We start from the raw sequence: 18,856 nt of genomic DNA, 5'->3' as shown, positions 1-18,856 counted from the left end.
ACACATCTTCTTTGTTTCTTCAAAGGCCCTCATTTGTCCAGCACCCCACACCTACGGAGCACCTTTCCTCATTAAGCTGTGGAGCAGTTCTAGTATTGTTGATAAATTTGGTAAATGACTGTGATAATAGTTAATTACCCCAAGGTAGGCTTTTAATTCTGTAATATTTTGTAACGGAGGTACCCCTGTCATTGTCTGGAAGAGGTGCTGTGCCTTCCTTACTGATTCTAAAACCCAAATATGTTACTTCAGGAAGGAGAAACTTGTATTTACTTCTCTTTAATTTTAGTCCTGCCTGATCCAGAGCAGCCAATACACTCTGTAGATTGTTTAGATGACTACTGTCATCGTGACCTGAAACTAAAAAGTCATCTACATGGTAAACATGTTCTTCAACCTTTTGTCCATTTCCCTTTCTAAAATCCCCATGGCACTGTGCACCTCAAATTGTCGTCTGGTGGGCTGGTATAATCCCTGGCGGGTGTTTACTGTTAGCAATTCTTGGATGTCTTCATCCAATTCCAATTGCTGATAGGCATGGCTCAAGTCAAGCTTGCTAAATTTCTGGCCCCCTCTCAAAGTAGTAAGTATATCTTTGTCCGAGGTATGGAATAGTTGTTACATAGTGATGCTCGGTTTACTGTTTGCTTGTAGTCTCTGCAGATCTGGAGGTCACCATTATCATTTTTGGCAACCGGTACAACAGGGGTGGCCCATCTAGAGTACTCCACTCTTTTGTAAAATCTCTGGGTTTCTAGGCGATCTAACTCATTCTCCACATCCGCTTTTATGGTATAAGGCACTGGTCTTGCCCAACAAAATTTGGGACTCACTGTCTTCTCAATGGGTATTTTCACCTTAAAATTCTTTAAGCACCCCATTTCTTCACTAAACACCGACTTGAATTCTGTAAGAAGCTTTTCCAACCTTGAAGGGGAATCTTCCTGATATAAAGGAAACATGGTTCTCCAATCTAGCTTTACCTTATTTAACCAGTTTCAGTCATTTTATTTTACCACCAGCAAAGGTAGCCAATGCTTTAACTGTTCCTGCATTACTTCCATGTCTGTGGTCCCATGTGGTTTCACTAACTTGCCAGTATATGTTCTTAACTTTACATAGCTTTCTTTTAGATCCTGAATTTGGCAAATTTTCTTGAATTTTTCTAGGCTCTTTACTGAACATGAGGCTCCTGTGTCCACTTGGTTAATTAGTAATTCCACTAGTACTGGCAGTGTCCAAAGTTCAGATATAGTTTTTCCATATTTATTTCCATTTTTTCTGCACAACAATTCTCTTTCACATTGTTCACCATCCTTCTTTCCTCCCCATCTGTTGTTGAACCAGATGGCCTGCTCTCATCTTGTCTACATTTCTGATGAGTATGTCCGATCTACCTACATTTAAAACATTCCTGCCACTTGTCAGCCTGATAGGTAGTGCTTCCACAATGATAACACTCTCTTTTCAATGGTAACCTGTGGATGGACGTTTCACTTCCACTCATCGATGCTCCCAGCATTAACTTGGAATATTTCTTTGCAGATTCCATGGACACTGCTATTTCAATGGCCTTGTCCAACATTAGCACCCTTTCGCCAAGCAAACGCTTCTGCATTATTTTGTCCTTAACTCCCACCACCAAACAATCACGTATGTGTTCATTAACTTTTTCTTCAAAATTGCAATGCTCTGACATTTTTCGCAGTGCAGCACCTTCTTATTTGTTCCTCATGTTGAACAGAAAACGTTCATGTATCTTGTTGGGGGCTTGATGTGTCTCTTTATCAGAGTACACAGTTCTTCAAACGTTTTCTGCTCAGGCTTGTTTTCAGCTAGGCCCCTGAGGATAGCATAATGTTTGGCACCAACAACTGATAAAAAAAATAGTATGCTTCTTACCTTCACTCAATACATCATTGGCAGCAAAAAAGAACTTTGCTCTTTCAATATAGTGTGAAAATTCCTCTTCTGCACTGTCCCATTTTTTAATTGTGCCTACCAATACCATTTTCTCCATTTCTCGCTGATGAGGCACATTTCTATGATTCGTTGGTTTGTGGGTTTTCACCGTTTTATCTTTTTTGTTTTTTGTTTAAATTGCTTTCACATTGTTCCTCCACATTATCCATGCTTCATCACCAATTAATGTGTTCTTACTGGAATACACAACATGAATAAAACACACAAAGCTGAATTCTTATGGTTACAAACAAGGAGTGTTAAGATCGCCTCCAAAATGGCCACACCTCGCTCCGTTTATTTCCAATAATTAAACACTGGAAAAAAACAAATTATTTCCAATAATAAAACACCGGAAAAAACCCTCTGGTTGTAAAGAGCTATAATTAGTCCCATTAGGATTAGTGGTGTAAGTCTGCCCAATATATTACAACAATATTTTGCTCTTTCTTTGTCAGCATATGAATTGTACCAGAGCGTTGTCTTATTTGCAGAAACTTAGAACTTTGTCTTTGGTCTGATATTCCTTTTTATTATCTCACCAATTTCCTGAAAGGTCAGCTCTTCCAAATTTCTTAGATGTGCCATTGTTGAAACTTTCTGAATTGATTTGCACCTAACTGTTGCAAGAAAAATGTGAATAATTTCACTTTGTTTTGTTTATCTTTTAGTTCCTTTATTTTGGCCAGCACTTCAAAGCATCTTATCCTTGTTTGTATATGGTCTGGATTGTCCAGTGTGTTCATGCGTCCTATCAGCAATGCCATTGTTTTGCAGTGTTAATCACATATCAATTCTTATAATTGCAGCAGTATTCAGTGCCCAAGATTTGCTGTGTTTATTTAGATATCTCATTTGTATGTCATGCTACAAGTTGAAAGAGTATTATTGTTCTTATTGCATGAATAAAACGTCTAGCAAAAAGTAAAAACTTAAAATGAATAGAATATGTACATTTTGCTTATATGCAATTTCAATAACAATTTAAAGAATAGAATTAAAACAACTGTAATTACAAAAAAAGTAAATAACCATGCACTACAAAATTTTTGCTCTCAATTTCGATAGCATCCCTCTAAACAATATCAATAATACAAAGTATAGAAAAAAATTTACATATTTAAAAACTATCTGTATAATAACAAATTTTCTTTTGATAATGAAATATATATAAATTATACATCAGTGTTAAAAACCTTTTGGAATTTACATGAAACGAAAAGAAACAACAGCCAACAGTAAAATGTTTATAAACAATATGTCAACAGTTGATTTTGCATGATGAAACCTGTATTTCTTGTCATTAAGTAGATTGCTTTTGCTAAAGTGAGTGACAACTTCATTTGTCACCAGTTAAAACACTACTATGATGCACAGAAGACTAATCGGACTCAATAAAATGAAGAAAACTGATCATCAATATTTTTTAATGCTAACTAAGCCAATGAAATTTCCCAGTGAGATCTTTAAGCAATGATTGAATAGCTTTGTAAGAATAGCATTAAATTCTGTCAGTAAATACTTAAGGACAATGATAGGAATATTGTCAGAACCGGTTACCTTTCTGACATCAAGATTCTTGATAAGTTTGGCAATATGCATATATCACTTAGAGCATATTTAGTCATAGGGAAACTGATTGCAAAGGATGGAATTTGAAGGAAGCTCCTTGCAAAAAGCTTGGCTTTGTTAAATGCTGAGGAATAAGCTCTGGTTTATTAATGATGGTTGAAAAAGAAGTCTTATATATTATTTTCCAAAACCCTTGATAATCAAACCTCTGCTCAGCAAATTTAACAGTTTGGGCATAGGGTGTTTTGATTTTCAAGTATCTATTTCATTGATATAAATTGAAATAGCAGTTCATTGATTGAGATTGTCTGACTGACTTCCTCATCTTGGTTGTTATTGTCACAACGTTTCGGCCGTTTTGCCCTCCGGCCTTCGTCAGGTGTTTTGTATCGAACTGGGGAACCGTTTGTTAGGAGTCTCGAACCCAACCCTTTATTATTATTACGGAGGTACCGTGTTCGGACTCCAGCTAGGCTTTGGGACATAGTTGCTGATTCTCTGTTTTGAATGTTACTTTTTCACTGCCTTCATTCAGGATTGAACTCAGCACCTTTGGGTAACTGTAAACTTTGATACAACGTCTAGGACCACTCAGCCATATGTCACTGGGACAATTCTTAGCTGGTTTTTGTTAATGTTAAACCTATGTTGTTATTCAAGGTTTTCTCTCTCTATAAGAGGTGTCCAAATTGCATTCAGCTCTATGCTTGGTTTGCTCAGTAGGTTGTTATGTCCAAGCATGTGAGCTGTTTCTTTAAGTTTTCTCACTTTCCAGTGGGTCTCTCTGTTTATTATTTTTACTTCATCCCATCCAGACATGGTTGGTTATACCCGATTTTTCCGTCTCCCCTTTAGTTACCGCTTTCTGGTGTTCTTCCACCCTTACTTCAAGGGGGCGGCATGTTTCACCCTTGTAAACCTTTCTGCAACTGCATGGGATGGAGAATATGCAGTTTTTGGTCATGTTCTCTTCCATGCGGGGCTTCACTCGTACCAGGTGTCGTCTGAGTGTTGACTTGCTCTTGAATACCGTCCTGATGTTGTAGGGAGCACATATTCTCTGAATCTTTTCGGAGATGCCTCGTATGTATGGTAGGCAGACCGTTGGAGGTTTTTGGGTTTCATTCTCCTCTCTTATACTATTAGCACGTCTGGTGGATAGTATGCTATCGGGGTAGTTGTTATGACGGAGGGTATTCTTCAACCTGACCATTTCTTGGTGGTATGTAATGGTGTCGCTACTTATTGTTTCTGCTCGATGTTGTAAGCAGCGTGTGTTTCCATGTTTGATACTGTATGGGTGATGGGAGTTGAAGTTTAGTTATTGTGGGCTTGCGATATACGGATGTCTTAAACCCATGCTCTGTGCGTGATATGAGTATATCAAGGAAGGCCAGTTGGTTATCTTTTTCTTTCTCCATTGTGAACTGTATCGATGGTCTTATTGAGTTCACATGGTCTAGGAGAGCTTCCTGATGGGGCCAGAGTATGAAGGTGAAATAGTAGTTTTTGTGTGCAATAGCAGTGGCACTCTCAGGAATGTACAGTTTGTTTTTTGTTGGAATTTTGGGGAGAGTATAAAACTCTAAATTAGACACAGGACACATTCTTTCCGAAAATGAAATGCAGAGGAATTTCAGAGATGAAAGATCTAACACTACCCCAATCAGCCCTTGAGTATTGATATACTCTGGTAGAAAAGGATATTAAAGGACTCCTTAAGATTTAATTTAAATGAAAATAACCACATGATTGGAAGATTACATAGCATATAGAACAGTAGATGTGCATTGTTTGGGGCAAGTTGTCAGACAAAGATCAAGAAAGCTTGACAAATGTCTGTTAGCATATGGGTGAGTTTGTCAACAATTTGAGTCAATTCAATAAGCAAGGGAAAAGTCATGACAAAACCTTCAGTCTTGGAATAGACTAGCCATTCTACATTATAATCAATAAAGAAATGGATATTAGCAGAAGAATAAACAGAATATTGCCAATTTTTTCAGAAATTAATTCAATGGCAGTAACCTTATCTTTACAGGCACAATAAAGAGCAAAGATATGAGAGATGTTGTTAATAAGAAAAACAAAGAAACAAATAAAGGCCTACTATATTGTAGATATTTCTATGCAATGATGATCTTGAAGGGTGTATTTTGAACCATATTAGATAATCTTGATAAAGTTATTGACAGAAATTATGATCCAATGCCAGTTTCATACAGAAACAAGTCAAGTTCGATCTCAAGTAAATAGCTGTCAACCTCTGGAAGGTTGAAACCCAAACCTCTAATGTTGTTAGTAAAAGAGACCTGGTAGTAGGGATCCATAATAGGAGTTGAAGAACTGTGTTTATGTTTTTTATTTGTTTGAGTTTTATTATGGCAATAGGTGGAAGAGTACAACAGAGGAGTTTAAAGCAGAACAAAGAATGAGTAAATTGTTTATTTACTTGCAACCAACCTGGGAAACACAATTTTTCCTCCTTTGTTAGAAACATAGTTCATGGAATGTGAGAACTAAAAGACAAAGTAGAATGAAGAAACGAGAGTTACAAAGATGCCGAAAATACACCCAGAATGTCCTATGGAGTTCACCCACCCTTTGACAGATTTTGTTTTTAGTGTTGCTGGGTGCCCACACATCCACTTTACACCTGCCTTATGAGTTTGTTAGTTTGATTGCTGACAGTCCAACCATGGAACAAGTAGTACAGATTTACACAGTACTAGTAGCAAATAAGAACCTAGCTTGACCTATTTTTTTGGTAGATTCACAAGGATAAATTTGACTTTTTTTTTTTTTTTTGTACATATCCAACACTTATTTTTTCTTATTAATATTTTGAAAGTATTATAATAACAAAATCAGGCTATCTGAAGATACTGAACTGCTGACTTAAATGCACTGTTCATTGAAATTTTGTCTTTTTATCTCTTTGCAAAACCTGATCATATCTTGCAAAGCCAAAGACAAAAATGACAGTCCCTCTCCCTCACACTTTTTCCCATCTTCTACTCTCTTACTGACAGTATGACTTAAAACATACTGAACAATAATATTATAACCCACTCCCCTTGAAAAGCTCAATCATGCTCTGCAAGGCCAGAAACGAAAGTGGTGGAATCCACTATACGATAACCAAACCAAGCACTACGAATTAATAGAAATAATGCAAGAATTTGAAGCATAAAAAATTTTCCACAAAATTACTAAGCTCTGTCATTAGGATATCAGAATAAGCCGACTGCTCCCTTGCAGAGGGTAAAAGTCCCTCAAAGAGATTGTCTATGGGTATAAGTAGTGTCCAGTAATGTCTTGGGATGGGATCCTGGTGGTTGAGTGTAAAAAGTTGCGGCCTTGCAACACCCCACTTTGGCCTTTATTTCGACTAGACAGGAGGACAGAGAGGCCCAATCCAATCAATCAGCTAGTTATGTCAAGCCCTAAGACTTACACTGTTAAATATTTATCACAACATCCAAAAAATGAAGCCCAAAGATAATACAATATCTTTCTACTCTTACTACAAACACAGGTAAACCATGTAAGTGTTAGAAGTTGATGGCAAGATCAATCAATTATTGAGATAAAACCACACAACTGCTTCCTACTCAATGTTTCTATCAAACTGGGAAAACAAAATCAATGGAGGAATCAGAAAATTATGACACAAGCTCAACTAATTGAGTATATCTTTTTTGTATCCCTGAGATAAAAGGGCGAATGGATTTCCCTACTAATATTTCCCACATTTGGGCTCCAAGGAGGGTGGGAAGCAAGAAAGATGATATAAACATATATGGTATCTGAAAAACCAAACAAAAAACCTGGAACATTAATTAATAATGATAAAACTAAAAGAACGCACATTGATGTATCTGACTTGGACAGAGAGCTAGAACCCATATCAGTGAAAAATAACTTTGCAGAATACGTAAAAATAAAAATTTTCTCAAGCTTCCTAGTCTTAGAAACCTTAGACAGGAAAAAAAATTGGTGAACTATCACCATTTATAATTTTTAAAAAAGTTCTTATACAAATGTGCATGCCAAAGACAGTTAAAAAAAAATGAAAAATGGCAAAATCTTCTGATAATCATAAAAATGCTAAAAATCTTCTAAAAATGAAAATGTTTTACAACTAGCAATGTAGGGGATTCACCCATGAAAAATTCAATACCTCAAAAGACATTTTAAGAAAGCACAATTTAACCTTAGCAACATCTGAAGAAATTAAAACATCCTTAAAAAACAAGGTGTAAGAGACCATGTCCAAATTGACATTAAAAGGAACGGTCAAACCATACCCACAAATATTTACATTCTGACATATAACACCCCCTACAATCCCCAAAGAAATCAAAATCAGATATGTAATTGAAAAAGTTTAACAATATATACCAGCCCCTCTGAGATGCTTCAAGTGCCATAAATTTGGGCATCATAGAGAAATCTGTAGAGGATACAGGACATGTGGAAAATGTGGTATAAAGGAATCAAATCATGCAGAGGACGAATGCTTAAATGAAACTAAGTGTTCAAATTGTTATGAAAATCACCCGTCTTATTCCAAAACATGCAAAATTTTTTAAAAAGAAAAAGGAGTCACGGAGGTGAGATATAAAAAAAAAAACATTTCTTTTCCAGAGGCATGGAAAATTGTAAATTCCCAGCGAAGATTTTTTTGTGTGTAAATATTTAAAAATAAATGTTATAAAATAAAGAATACTGAAAATTATGAAACCAAACAAACCAACAGCCATAAAACATATCTGTAATCAAATAATAGAATATTTTGGCACATCGACTCATGTCTGTTAAAAGAATAAATGATAAAAATTGTTAATAGATTGGTGTAAACTAAAAGAGAGGGAAATGATACTTCATCATTGTTTTCCATTTAAACCCTTTTTCTTTCTCTATTTGAAGGTGTTTTAGCAATGGAATCTCTTCACCGACAAGTTTTACCTTTTATTCTTCGACGTTTAAAAGAGGATGTCTTACAAGATTTACCACCTAAGATTATGCAAGATTATTATTGTGATTTGAGCCCATTACAGGTATGGTTTGCATTTTCTACATTTTTTTTTTTTTTTTGGTAATAAGAAACAAATTAAAAATTATAAATGTGAGCATGTACTATATAATCTTTGTAGATGATCTTATATTATCTCTGCTAAAATGAAAAGTAAGACATATAAAGTATTATATTTATATGCTCATTAGCTACTCTATATCCGGAGGATCATGAGTATAACAATTTTCTTCTCTTTTCAATATCTCTTGCTAATTATAATGAAATTTGCCAAAGATAAAAGGTATTAGATGTCTAAGTTATAGATTTACACTTTAATTAGCAAATAAAAAGATTTACTTACCATATTTCTGTTATCCAAAATATTTGCAAAATTGTCCCACTGAAATGATTTTAATTATTCTGACTTCTAAATAAAATATCAGTCTGCTAGCTAGAGCTGTAATGCTAACTGCAGTTTTGCAGAAGCCTCCATTATTGGTCATGGATAGCAATGTAATATCTGAAAATGGGATCCTGATGGCAAAGCAATAAATGTTCTGGTTGTTTGCAATTTGCAACCAGTACCTTGGTCCTTAAAGAGGACAGATCCTACTAAGTAACTGGTCACAACATGTTCTAACAACAAAAGTTAATTCAACTTTTTCTTTCTTCGATCAGATATCCATAACTTTTAAACACTAGTAAGTAGTCAATAATGTCAATGAAAGGCTTGATCATGTTTCATGTTATTACATATTGTTTTGTGAATATTAAATCTGAAACTAGCGGCAATTGAATCTGAAACTAGCAGCAGCTGTATTCAGAGTGAGTTGCATATCCCCGTTGCAAATGATTGGAATTCCACCAAAAGTTGCTTAAAAAATAATAGAGAGAGTCATGAACACCTGATTTGGAAACCAACAAACTGATCAAATCTAAACTTAAGTTAAGCCAGAGAAGACTGAAAGATCATCCAATTTGATTATAAACAATTATCAGAGAAGTTTCTATTAAAAAAGAATATCTAGTAACAGTATTTTTTAATCTTGAAAAGGCATATAACTCAATGTGGAATTATGGCATAAAAAGCCCTTAAAAGGCTTTGACAAGAAGGTAGAATGCCAGTATTCATAAATGTTATGCTAATCTACCCTTTTGTGTCACTATATGGACTCTTCCCAACACTATGAAGAGTAATAATGATGGTAACAGAGAGTCACTATGACCAATCCAGAAGAAATCTCTAGCAACATATTACTTTTGTACTTTCTCTAAACATTTACTTTCGTAAACTATCTCCTTATTGTCTTGTTTGTTTTGGGCCCTTTAAGGCTACAAAAGTGGCAATGAATTTGTCAGATACAATATCACCATTACCACAACACTGTTGACATTGGATTTTAGAAAAGAATTTGTAGAGTGCTTGGCAAAACTTTTTTAATCATTACAGCAAGAAACTAAAAGACATCCTGAATCTTTTAATATACTCAAGGTTTTACTAAAACTGTGAAATGAAAATTCCCAACATCACAAAAAAGGATTTTTAACTAAAGATTCAGTTTTTGAGGAAGCAGAAACAAGATTCCAAATCATTTCTGTAACACAAAGATTAAAAAAAAACATTAATCATAACACAATTTGTTCAATTGTGTTATGATTAATGTCTGACTTGGTATTTGAAGAATTTATTACATGAAGTAGAGTTGTGTGGGTTTCCAGCTCGAGAGGAATAGGCTCTGTGGAGAAGAAAGAGAGGTTTGGGGAGGGAGAGATGTAGAAGTTTTAATAGAAATAGATTACTTTTTCGTCATGTAAACCAGCTAGTGTGAAGATAAAGGTGTAAGCAGAAAGATTTTTCAAACAATTTTTTACTGTTTTGATTTACTGATTATTTTAAGAAACCACTACCTACTTGCAAAATTTAAGCAGCTCATTTAATGACCTGTATTTTAGATAATAAATCTTTTAAAAATTAATTTAAACATTTTATTTAGTGTTCATTTTGTTATATTTTTCGAGGGTGCATATGTTGTATTGATAAATTTCTTGTATGCCGGAATCAAATTCTTTATATTAACATGTGCTACTTTTTTTGCTGATACTTTTTCCAGGTTAAATTATACGAAGATTTTACACGATCACATGCAAAGAAAAAGGTTGAGAAAAGTGTTCTTTTCCTTGGTGGATCTTCAGAAACTAAGTCTTCTACTTCTCCAGAGAAAAAATCAAATCAAGGAGCAACTCACATATTCCAAGTAAATATATTTGATTGTTAATGTTAAAGTAGTACATCATTGTTCTGTACTGGATCTGTTGCTTTTATTTGTGTTTTATAGGTGTTATCTAGGGAGTTTTATACAGGTTGTCTGGAAAAGATGCTGTATGCTGATAATTTAGTACTTGTCTGCGAAACAATGGTCAGTCTATTTGTTAAGTTAAAGATTTTGAAGAATGTTATGAAAAGTAAAAGTCTGAGAGTGAATCTTACCAAGATCGAAGTGATGATCAATGGTTATAGTGTTGGAAAGCTCTCCAAAAAGAGGAAATATCCTCTGTTCAGTTTGTGGAAAGGAGATTAGGTGCAATTCAATTTGTTGTGGTACCTGTAGAGATTGGGTATACAAGAAATGCAGTAAAATTGCTGGTATGTTGAGAGAAAATAATCAGTTTCTGTGCAGGAAATATAAGACAATAGAGATGAATGAGGACTCAGATGTGCAGAAAGTATATCTGGATAGCAAAGCTATTGAACTTGCTGTAAAGTTTTGTTACCTATAGAAATTCTTTCATAAAACAATTCCTTAATTGTGAGGAATATATATATATATATATATATATAATATATATATATATATATATTAAACATAAAAGCTATTTATAAAATGCATGGAATGCAAAAAGATTCAGTGTCTTATATAGCTTTACTATTATATAAAAAGTACTTTGCGTGTGTGTCTGTGAGTTTGTTTTCTACGAACTTCTAAACATCCAGGCTGATTTTTTTTTTTTTTTTTTTTTACATTTCACACAAATGTACTTTATATGCCTGTCAGTGTTCTTAGATAGGTTTTGTATCGGAATGTCTTTGATAAGATCGATAGTCAATAATTGAAAAAATCTGATGAAAAATGGAACCGGTTAACGCCTTGTACAGCTTAACATCACAAGTACATTTGAGATGTTTTATTACCACACAAGCAGAAACGTTCAGCATATAAAATCAAGTCAATTCTTTGATATGACAGGGGTGTGTTCAAAATAAATATTTCTGTTTAGAACACAATGGAACCATGATACTTGACTTGTGCATTTTCAACTTTAATTCAAGCCATTATATAAAAATAATTTTATAAAATCAACAGTAGGTTCTCTACAGTGCAATGTAAACTACAATGTATTGTAGACTGTCACTGCAGGGAGGCATGTGAAGTATTCTCCTGCTGCACTGCAATGAGTCTCAAACTAGAGCAGGCAATAAATCACTTTGATTGCAAAAATGGGCGATTTCACCAATTTTAATGACAATAAAATATGGGAGGATGAAACATTTGTTAATCTTCATTGAATTTGGGGCAACATTGGGTCTCCCTGCTAGTGTGTGTGCATATATATATATATATATGTATGTATAATATAAAAGGCAAAATGTCTGTGTGTTTCTGTGTGTGCCAAAATCTTTCAACAGACATGTCAGACTGTGACAAAATTGGTATCATTTTAAAGCTTGATATCTTAAACCACTGATGAGGACAGTGATAGTCTGCCTGACGATGATGATGATAGGCCACCCAATAACAGTCTTGGGTGTAATTCTCCTCTGGTGTAAATTGCTGCTCCCTTTCTCCATTGGAGTGCCCAAACAGACCTGCACACAGGTGCACTATTTATGATGATGATATCGAGGGAGGAGAGGGTGAAGGTAATGTAGAACATGACTTACACAAACGACGACGCCTTCGCTTATCAAGTGACAGAATCAAGGAAGGAAAGAGAAAAAAAACTTTTGCCTATAGACAGCTTATATATTTATGGCATTAATTTACATATGAGGACAATGACGGCTATGAAAAGGATGAATGCGAAAGCACAGAGCAGTCTTTTTTGATAGTCAAGAGAGAACGGACAGTGAAAATTACAATTGAAGTTAGGAGTTGGCAAGGAGTTTGAACAAATATTTTTTCTTTTTCTAATTTTAGATTAACAAACCAAGAAGAATATATCATTTGGATAGTTTTTTTTCCTTTAATTTACAACTTTCAATATGTTTTATTTTTTATTTTAACTTTGATTTATATTTTTATTTTCATGCATAATTCAGTGTAATGTAACTTTTATTTTAAAATCTAAAATGATAACTTTCATAGACACTTGTCCAAATTCTTATTTGTCAGGCTCTACAGTATTTGCGGAAAGTGTGTAATCACCCTGCATTAGTTTTGTCTGCTCAACATCCCAAATATGGTGAAATAGTTGAGCAACTTTCAGTGCAACAGTCTTCTTTACAAGACATTCAACATGCTCCAAAATTAACAGCACTCAAGTAAGTTTTCACTATTTGTTTTTTTTGAAATCTATTAGTTTAACAATTTTTTTTTTTTTTTTTTTTCTTGATTTCTAAAATGTGAATTTTTAAAAAAATTAGAAATCAAATGAAAATAATACATTCACTTTCTGGATTTTGTTTTTACCAAATGAATATTTGGTTAATTTATATTTAATTTATCCTGAGATTTTTAATTTTATAAGGTAATATTTTTGACTTTATCCCCTCCCTCTCAATTCCTCATTTCAAGTTGAATATTTTAATAAACATCAGCTTCTAGCATTGCTTTCTCCACTTCAGACAACTCCTTCATGATTGTGGCATCGGAGTACCCATTGATCCGAAAGACACACCTGTTGTCAATCAACACCGAGTATTGCTGTTTTGTCAGTTAAAGAGCATGTTAAATATTGTTGAAAATGATCTCCTGAAGTAAGTATAATGAATTTTCTTTACCATTTTATAAATATAACATTTTTGAAATTCATTATGCTCTCAACAGCTTGCTATCACTTCACAAGGTTCTTTGTTTAAAATACTTGAAACAAAACTTGTTACTGTAAAACAAATATTTTTACATTCATAGATAAACATTAATATTTTGGTACTTTTGATACAAATTTAACTTTTTAATATGACTATAAATAGCAATACATATGGCCGATAAAACGCTTTGGATTGTAAGAAATTTCTTTCTCACACACTCAAATTCCTCCCTGCAGAAGCAAATGAATTCCACAAACAAAAGCCATACCTTTAAACTCAAAATTTATGCACAATGTAACAGCAATGAAAGTTCTTTGGTTCTGGTAAGTCCTTTTGCAAAACAGTGGCCCCAATTTTTTTTTTAATAAAAATAAAATTTCAACTCACATTATCATTTGAAAACTGACAACAGCAGCACAAAATAATTGATATATTAACATGGCATCACAATTACAATCAACATTAGCAATCTCAATTTAAACACGCTAACGAAATGGCCGCCAGCGATTAATCAATGATTTAAATCAAATTAATATCCAATGCATGCAATAAACACATTCAAAGTGTGACTTTTACAATTAACATTTAAATTGCTAAAGAAAAAAAAAATCATTAACGGTTTCTTTACTCCTATTTTTTTTTTATTTTTACGTCTACAGAATTTGAACCGAAGTTTTTTTGTTTTTTTACTTTAGTCACGTATAAATGATCCACATGGGATCTTGATTCGAAAAAATGCAATTATAATATGCTAGTAACTTACGACCCCAATTTCAAGGTCAAATTATTATCTAACACAATTTCAAATGTAAGAAGAATTCCAAATTTTTTTTCTTACTTTTTTAAGAGTGCAAACATATCATCAATCGAAACTTAATATTTCTATTCTTATTAGTTTTTAGTAACAGAAGTTAACATTAATGAAATAAAATTACCTTTCTGATTTAACGAAACAGAAAAAAGAAAATGTTTATCTTTTAATCTGCTCAAATTATGAAAAAAATTCTACCTGTCTTAAATCAAGAATTTACACAAATTATAACTAATCATTACATTAGCAAAAAAATGAGATTTTATTACGCTTTGCAAAAAAACTGAGAATATATTTAAACTAGCCATTTTGCAAAAATGAGAATCTAAACGTTTGCACCAAAGAGAATCATTTTTTTTTCGTCATTTTGCAACAAAATGAGAAGTGTAAGAAATTTCTTTCCTACACACTCAAATTCCTCCCTGCAGAAGCAAATGAATTCCACAAACAAAAGCCATACCTTTAAACTCAAAATTTATTCACAATGAAAGTTTTTTACTTCTGGTAAGTCCTTTTGCAAAATGCTTGATTTGCTACCATAGGCATGGCGCCTTTAGTATGAATTCCTATTGTTGGAATGTTAGTTCGTTGTTCCTTTGGAAGTATCCATGATGATCATGGCGAACACGGCGGGAATGATGGCGCCTATAATCAGGCATAATGTGAGCCCCTTGGGACTCAAGAAGAAATAAGATAAGATCTAATAATTGGATAATAACATGCCAAACAGTAGTAGAGTGTCCTTCTTGATTTGAATAGGTTCAGCAAAATAAGATGTCTCTGCTTGTAGAGATGAGTCCTTCGTTCACCGACTGTTTGGTGTCCATGAAGGAATTGTCTTGGCTCCCTAGAGAGAGAACCGCTGGTTTGAGTCTATACCGTTCCGTGTTCTTTCTTAGACTGAAAATAAACGCATGAATACAAAAAAAGGCACCAAGTCAAATCACCTGACACATTCAAATTTAAACCAATCACAGACCGGCTACTAGAACTGTGTGGTCATCACAGATTTCAAAGTTTTTTTTTTTTTTTTTTTTTTTTTTTACACAGTGATCACCACTTATCAAGGCCCGGAAGGCACTCAGGGATAAGGGTTATTGCATGTACATTACGTTAGTGTGGAGATTTGATGAAGTGTTTAATTAAGGGGGCGGTTCATTAGGAATTTGTCATTGGACTTGAAGACATCCAAGTTGTAGTCCGGAGGGAAGCAGGCAGACGGAACAGAGTTCCACAGGCGTGCAGTTCTAAGAAAGAAGCTTTGTTCATGGAATCCGCGTTTTGATTTAGGCACAGATATAGAGTGGGGGAAATTTTTCACAGTGGATTCAGCTAGACGGGTGTTTTTCGTGAAAGATTGGGGAGGGGGACCAGAAATTGGAGTTCAGACGAGCACCTGCCATGAAAATAACGATAAAACAAGGATAGGCTCGCAACGTCTCTTCTGTGGAAGAGAGGTTGCAGGGAAGAGAAAAGGGCATCCCGCACTAAGCCACGAAGTCTATTTTGTACTCTGTCAAGGCATGATAGGCTGTTTTTGGCCACTCCTGCCCAGATATGGCAACAGTATTCCATCCTTGGACGTACTTGGGTTTTATATAGATAGAGAATTGCATCAGTAGTGAGATATCTTCTGGAGCAGTAGAAGGATCCCACCATCTTTCCAGCGACCTTGGCAACAGACTTGATGTACGTGTTCCATTTCAGATCAGGAGTAAAGGTCAAACCCAGAAGCTTGTCAAAACATGGGGCCTCACCCAGACGAGAGCCATCCATCACAATTGATGCCAGCTGGGGATCAGAGCGTTGATAATGTAAGGATAGGAGTTTGGTTTTGGATGCATTAAAGGTAACCAGCCACATCTTCCCCCACTGAACCACGCGCTCGAGATCAGAGGAGAGAGAATCAGAGAGAACTTTGTCATTTACAGCCTTTGATGTGTTGCCGTAGATGGTCGTGTCATCAGCATAGATGTCAACGAATGATTTAAGTATGTGTTTAGGGAGGTCATTGATGTAGATCAGGAAGAGAGTTGGGCCCAGGATTGATTCCTGAGGGACTCCAGCATTTATATTGCAGGCCTCCGATTTTTGTCTATCTACCACTACTCTTATGAGCCTATCGGAGAGAAATGATTTAATGATTGAGAAAACATTTCCAGTTATACCGTAGCTGGAAATCTTGTGAAGTAGACCCTTATGCCATACCTTGTCGAAGGCCTTTGATATGTCAAGAGCAATTGCCCTAGAAAGGAAGTCTTTTTCAAGAGATTCACTAATCCTGTGGGATATAACCATCAGCACATCTGCGGTAGATCTTGCAGAGCGGAAACCATATTGTGTGTCACTTTATTCCTGTTGAGGTGGTTGACTATTTCTCTATTTAATATGGATTCCAGCAACTTACTCATAACACACAGGAGACTTATTGATCTGTACTGAGAGGGAGATGACTTATCACCTGAATTCTTAAATACAGGGCAAACTGATGAGGTCTTCCAGGGAGTTGGAAAGCACTTCTCCTTAAGGCAGCGCTGAAATAGTTTCGTAAGTATGGGAGCAAGTTCTGGTTGAAGCTTTTTTAACACTATAATTGGGATGCCATCAGGGCCAGTTGCTTTACTGGAATCTAGGTTCTTGATTAGCTTGGCGACCTCATGCACGGATATTTGTATGTTACCTAGCTTGTTCTGTGTTATAGGAGGAAATATGGGGAGTTGATGGCCTTCGTCACATAGGGTAGAATTAGCTGCAAAGTTCTTGGCAAATAGTTTGGCCTTGTCTGACGCTGACGAGATGACCTCTGGTCCATTGATAATGGTTGGGATAGAACGCACACTTCTGTTCAGGATCCTATTTGTTATTTGCCAAAACTGGTGGGAACCAAGCCGCTGATCAGCTACCTTGGATTTAACAGACTGGGCATATAGCTCTCTTGCATTTTTTATTACTCTTTTACAGTGGTTGCTGGCAGTCCTGAAAGCAGCTTTAGTCTCAGTGCATCTATTATGTTGGTAGCTATGGAAAAAGTGATTTCTGTGCGTGATAGCAGCAGCACATTCTGGGGAGAACCATGGCTGGCTGTTAGGTTTTTGTTGGAATTTTTTAGATGGTATGAATTGGTCTATGCCTACAATTAACCATCCGGTCAGATCTGATACTATAGAGGACACTTCCTTTTTAAACATGGAGTGCAGAGGTAAATCAGATATGAATGTACGGAAGCTATCCCAGTCAGCCATAGAGTATCGGTATACAGTACGGTGGTGGGGTACGTCTGGGGGCTTCTTACATTTCGTTTTTATCTTAACTGATACGATGAAGTGGTCGGAGGATCCTAGAGGAGAATGAACGGAACATGAACATAGCTCAGGGGAAGTTGAGAGAAAAAGGTCTAAGAGGCTTGCATATTGACCGGGTGTATCGGGCACACAGGTGGGTTCGCGAACAATCTGAGTGAGGTCATAAGCAATGGCAAAATCATGACAAAACCTCCCCTCATCATCTGTCTTATTTGAATGGGTCAGCCATTCCACGTTATGGACGTTGAAGTCACCACAGATGTGGATGTTAGCCGAAGGATGTGAAGACAGTATGTGGTCTATTTCTCAGATATGCTCTCAAAGATAGTAACTCCGCTGTTGTGGGGCCGATAGAGGGCAAATATAAATGCAGTGGTTTTAGCAAGTGCATCCTGAAGCACATATAGGGTAAATTAGGATCTTCTCTAGAGATATCCCTGCCACACGGGAAGCCATCCTTAATGTAGGCACATATTCCATGCCCATGGCGATCTTGGGTGTCAGATTTAGCTGTTAAATTAGAGTATCCGTTAATTATGAACTCATCTAGGGAAGTGGTCGGCCCTATTCCAGTTTCACTTAGAAATAATATGTCCGGTTTCATCTCCTGTAATTGGAAGGTTGGAACGTAGACCCCTGATGTTGGAGAAGGAGACCTGGTAGTAGGGGTCTACGTTGGAAGATGAGGCTCTAGGTTTAATCGAGTTTTTATTCTGGAGATATTTCATGTTGAGGTTTTGGGATTTGTGGAATAGGTCGGCAGTACAGAGAGGGAAAGTAAGAGAGAAAAAGACAGGAAATTTTTTTTTTTTTTTTTTGTAGCACACGAAAAGGTAAAGCCGTAACAATTACCCACTAGTATGGCATCGAGAGGCCCCACCAGAGACTACTGCATGGTCCAGATCCACTCACCAAATGGCAATACAGCAGTCCCAGTACTTTGCGCCTGCTGATAGGACAGCCTCCTTAGTGGTTAATCCAAGGTTCGGGTCCCTGACTACCTGACTATCAGGCGGATAACGTCAGCCCAGACAAAACGTTTACCTCCAGCACCCTTACTAGTGACATGGCCACAAGGACAGACAGAGACAGAAAAATTTCCGACATCTCAGACTACTGGTCACCAAGTACTACCGACCTTTAAGCAGCTTTTTCTTCAC

At 35.7% G+C, this 18,856-nt stretch overlaps 1 protein-coding gene across 1 annotated transcript in view; it reads left to right on the top strand.

The window, feature by feature from the left end:
- Positions 1–18,856, top strand: part of LOC145247883 (TATA-binding protein-associated factor 172-like) — a 303,920-nt gene that overhangs the window by 236,139 nt on the left and 48,925 nt on the right. Inside the window, exons 24-27 of the mRNA XM_080109494.1 lie at positions 8,467–8,597; positions 10,666–10,809; positions 12,946–13,094; positions 13,398–13,529. Of these exons, the coding sequence (XP_079965620.1) occupies positions 8,467–8,597; positions 10,666–10,809; positions 12,946–13,094; positions 13,398–13,529 (556 nt within the window). The remainder of the gene's footprint in view (positions 1–8,466; positions 8,598–10,665; positions 10,810–12,945; positions 13,095–13,397; positions 13,530–18,856) is intronic.

Source organism: Euprymna scolopes, chromosome 26 (genome assembly GCF_053919585.1).
Source record: "Euprymna scolopes isolate OS-2025 chromosome 26, ASM5391958v1, whole genome shotgun sequence".
Classification (NCBI taxonomy): Eukaryota; Metazoa; Mollusca; class Cephalopoda; order Sepiida; family Sepiolidae; genus Euprymna; species Euprymna scolopes.
This window is presented reverse-complemented; position numbering and strand designations above follow the sequence as displayed.